Below are 4,871 nucleotides of genomic sequence, written 5' to 3'. Positions count from 1 at the left end.
TATATATATATAATTATATATATATATATATTATTTAGTACTATATCGACTTTAGCGATATGCGTATATAGGTACATTCTTGCTGACTGGAGCACTATGGGGATGCGTCCGTAGCAAAGTTTATCTTCGCTTGCAAATTTGTTTATTTTTTTAAAACACAATAAAATATATGAACTCAAACAAGTGGAAGCCGTGTGTTTAAATATCAGCTGGTGACCTAAATATTCTGAAACCGAAAACATCCGTTTGGCTTCTGAAAATTATATCGAGACGTTTTCTTCAAGAAGTGCTCTTCAGTTATAAGCGTTAAGGTGAATGACCAACTTTTTAGATACACTGACAGATTGTAACAGCTCCAGCCTTTAAAGTTTTTGATTGATTCAAGCTTGATACCAATACAGACCCGGTTGCAGTCCACACATACTTCTGGCATCGTTGCATGAAACACTTAGATTGGACGTGTCATGGTCGACCAAAATATATATTGCAGAATACAAACCAAATCAATATGCGTCCTTCAGACGTTAGTTCGATTCTCTATATTTCAGTTATATTTTTATTTTCGTTCTAGTGGATCATGATGTGCTTCAATATGTTGACAAGTGCGATTTTTTCACAACCCTTTAGTCCTGGATAGTCTCTACTAAACTAATACGGTGTCGTCGAATGAAGAATAGCATATCTATGGGAAAATGGGCCTTTCTTTAGGTCTTGTCAATTGATAGTGACTCGTCACCAACCAGAAACTTGCAATTTAGTGTGAAGCCAGTTCGTATAAACAAATACAAATCGATTTCCGCATAGTATTATACTATGTGCGCACAATGTACTTCAGCGAACAGAATACCCATCAGCACATAACATCCAGCTCTAACATAGAGAGACTTGCCCCACATAACATCCAGCTGTAAGATAGAAAGACTTGCCTCACACAACATCCAGCTGTAAAGATAGAGACTTACCCTACATAACATCCAGCTGTAAGATAGAGACTTGCCCCACATAACATTCAGCTGTAAGATAGAAAGACTTGCCCCACACAACATCCACCTGTAAAGATAGAGAGACTTACCCTACATAGCATCCAGCTGTAAGATGTGAGACTTACCCCAAATAACATAAAGATACTTATCCCACATAACATAAAGATACTTATACTTACCCCACATAACATACAAACTATAATATAGAGAAGAGAGACTTACTCAACATAACATCCAACTGTAAGATAGAGAGACTCGCACCACATAACATCCAAACTATAAGATAGAGAGACTGTAGGATAGAGAGAAACAAAAATAGATAAAAATAAAGCGTATCCGAAAAAATACTATGCATACAATAATACAATTTATTTCCTTATCATACTGATTCCTATACTCAGTTCTTTAAATGTACAGCAGATATAACTTTACAAGTGTGGGTAAGATACGGTCATCTTCAGGTCATGTTACCTTAAGACTACCCCAGAGGTCATTAATTTGTAGTATAATAATAATTTGACTACGTTTTTTTTCGGTTACTTGTTTGACTCTGAAATAGAGAGGTTTAGACTCTACTCCATTGCTAACTTAATGAGTTATTATTAGTCAAAATTTAGTCGACCTCCTCGATGGAGGGTCCATCACCGCCCTCGGAGTTTGGTGGAGCACCCCCGGCTCCGGGGAAACCTCCGGGCATACCTCCTGCAAGTGGATATAGAGTCGAGATTGAGTATACTGCACAACAGATTGTCGAAATATTAAAAGAACCTTTTCCAGGTGCTTTCGAACATATACAAGTACAACCCACAATAAAAAGTACATGTATAATGATATTAATAAACGCACATCTAAAAAACTACTCAATAATCTAAATATTACAAACTACATACCGGGCATGCCTCCCTCAGCACCACCCTCGGCACCGGCGTATAACTTGCTCATGATGGGGTTGCAGATACCCTCCAGCTCCTTCTGGTGGTGCTCAAACTCCTCCTTCTCCGCCGTCTGGTTGAGATCCAACCACTTAAGGATCTCCTCACACTTATCGTTAATCACCTTCTTGTCGTCCTCAGACAGCTTATCGGCCAACTTGGGGTCCTCGATGGTGTTCTTAATGTTAAAGGCATAGCTCTCTAGACCGTTCTTGGCCGCAACACGCTCACGCTGAGCCTCATCCTCGCCCTTGAACTTCTCGGCATCGTTAACCATACGATCAATATCCTCCTTAGACAGACGTCCCTTATCGTTGGTGATGGTGATCTTGTTCTCCTTACCAGTGGACTTGTCCATGGCAGATACGTTTAGGATACCATTGGCATCAATGTCGAAGGTCACCTCGATCTGAGGTACTCCTCGGGGGGCGGGGGGGATGCCTGAAAGCTCGAACTTACCAAGCAAGTTGTTGTCCTTGGTCATGGCGCGCTCACCCTCAAATACCTGGATAAGTACTCCGGGCTGGTTGTCTGCGTATGTGGAGAAGGTCTGTGTCTGCTTGGTGGGGACGGTGGTGTTACGCTTAATAAGAGCAGTCATAACACCTCCGGCGGTCTCAATACCCAGAGATAGAGGGGCAACATCCAACAGAAGCAGGTCGGAAACGTTCTCGTGCTTATCACCTGAAAGAATAGCGGCCTGTACAGCCGCACCGTAGGCTACAGCCTCGTCGGGATTGATGGATCGGTTGAGCTCTCGGCCGTTGAACCAATCAGAAAGCAGCTTCTGGATCTTGGGGATACGGGTAGATCCACCAACAAGCACAATCTCGTGGATGTTGTTCTTGTCAATCTTAGCGTCCCGCACAGCCTTTTCTACGGGGTCTAAGGTGCCACGGAATAGATCGGCACACAGCTCTTCGAAACGAGCACGGGTGATGGATGTGTAGAAATCAATACCCTCGAAAAGAGAGTCGATCTCGATGGAGGCCTGGGCGGATGAGGACAGGGTACGTTTTGCGCGCTCACAGGCGGTTCTTAGACGGCGCACGGAACGGGCGTTAGAGGAGACGTCCTTCTTGTGCTTGCGCTTGAACTCGGTTGTGAAGTAGTTGACCAATCGATTGTCGAAATCCTCACCTCCCAAGTGGGTGTCACCGGCGGTGGACTTAACCTCGAAGATACCGTCCTCGATGGTTAGGATGGATACATCAAATGTACCACCTCCTAGATCGAAGATAAGCACGTTCTGCTCATCTCCCACCTTCTTGTCCAAACCGTACGCAATGGCGGCGGCTGTGGGCTCATTGATGATACGAAGGACGTTCATGCCGCAGATAGCACCGGCATCCTTGGTAGCCTGACGCTGTGAATCGTTGAAATACGCAGGGACTGTGATGACGGCGTTCTTAATGTCGTATCCAAGGTAGGCCTCGGCGGTCTCTTTCATCTTGACCAAGATCATAGATGAGATCTCTTCGGGTGCGAAGATCTTGGTCTCTCCCTTGTACTCGACTTGGATCATGGGCTTGTTGTCCTTGTCCACAATCTTGAACGGGAAGTGCTTGGCATCCGCGGATACGGATGGGTCGTTAAATCGACGACCGATTAGACGCTTGGCGTCGAATACTGTGTTGTGAGGGTTCATGGCAACCTGTGTGCGGAGTGACAGTGAGGAGACATGAGTACGTTGCAATACTGGGAACTGAACTACACAAGTTCAATTGATATATTTCAGTATTAGGACTGTACGACTACGGTGTCAAACAGAACTCGATTGCACATCTAAGTTGGATTACTTCCCTAATGACAGTACTTGACACAAAATCCTATCACTACGTTTAAAGTGTTCTTCAAATCAGCTCGACTATTGCATCGCTAAATATAATGTGACACACGAACTGGAGACTAGTAAACGGCAACTAGACATTTGATTCGATCCTCTTTAATATAAACAGCACATAGAACACAACAGTACAATCACATACACAATATCGAAACACGAAAGAGTGCTAAACCTATATAAACTACCCTACAAGCAATCATACTGAAAAATCTTTCAAACTGTTCACGTAGAACAGGCACACACGGACCTGGTTCTTGGCGGCATCTCCCATTAGACGCTCAGTGTCTGTGAAGGCAATGAATGAGGGGGTTGTGCGGTTACCCTGGTCGTTGGCAATAATCTCGACCTTTCCATGTTGGAACACACCCACACAGGAGTAGGTGGTTCCCTGTTATAAGTAGCCCAATAAAGAAGGTGTTCATATATTAATAATGATATTAATGCGGTTTGTGTATGCAAGACTATAAAAGTCAACCACATACTGAAAAGTTTGCCAACCCGTCCAGATGCATCGATGCACCGACTGATGCACCGACTGACGCACCGACCGACTGACGCATCACAATTTGAAAAGCCAAAAAAGCCCTTCTAAACAACAAACAGCCCGGAGTGCAAGTAATTAGCATCGATCCGTCATCCAGCAGCACATACCAAATCAATTCCTACTGATGAAGCTACGCTCATTGTGTATATATTCGACGGTCCTAAGTAAATAAGTGTCTATCTAAGGTTAACTAACCCCTGCATAGCTGTTATATATTGCGCTTGTTTGTCGTCTGTGCATTCTTTGTGTTTTGTGTTTTCTCCGCATTCGGCTCAAACAGCATGCCAAAGTGAACTCCCAAGAAGACGTAACCTTACGTAAACTGTCGTACAGCGTTTCACGCTGCGCCCTATACAAATATTCCGTGATACTGACTAGAAAACGTACATACATTTTTCCGCTTTCCCGAATTTCTTTGCAAAGTCCCGATTTTGATTGGCTGAGAGTCGACGCGTGGCTCCAAAAAATTAACGCCGCTGAACAACACGAATAGAAAATACGGTATCAAGAACATTGGAACAAAAATAAAAGTTCCGGAACTTTCAGGATTCGATGAAAATATATGA

The 4,871-nt window shown here is 43.5% G+C and overlaps 1 protein-coding gene across 1 annotated transcript; it reads right to left on the bottom strand.

Moving 5' to 3' along the window:
• Positions 1-1,328: 1,328 nt before the first annotated feature.
• On the bottom strand, positions 1,329-4,480 carry SARC_02230 (hsp70-like protein). The gene is made up of 4 exons (XM_014304036.1): positions 4,413-4,480; positions 4,009-4,149; positions 1,874-3,569; positions 1,329-1,685 (listed from the first exon to the last, which is right to left on the bottom strand). Exons 1-4 carry the CDS (start codon positions 4,443-4,445, stop codon positions 1,597-1,599), a joined length of 1,959 nt encoding a protein of 652 aa, XP_014159511.1. The 5' UTR covers positions 4,446-4,480; the 3' UTR covers positions 1,329-1,596.
• Positions 4,481-4,871: the final 391 nt, after the last annotated feature.

Source organism: Sphaeroforma arctica (genome assembly GCF_001186125.1).
Source record: "Sphaeroforma arctica JP610 unplaced genomic scaffold supercont1.97, whole genome shotgun sequence".
NCBI classification, from domain to species: domain Eukaryota; class Ichthyosporea; order Ichthyophonida; genus Sphaeroforma; species Sphaeroforma arctica.
Note: the sequence above shows the minus strand (reverse complement) of the source record. Positions and strands in the feature narration are given on the sequence as shown.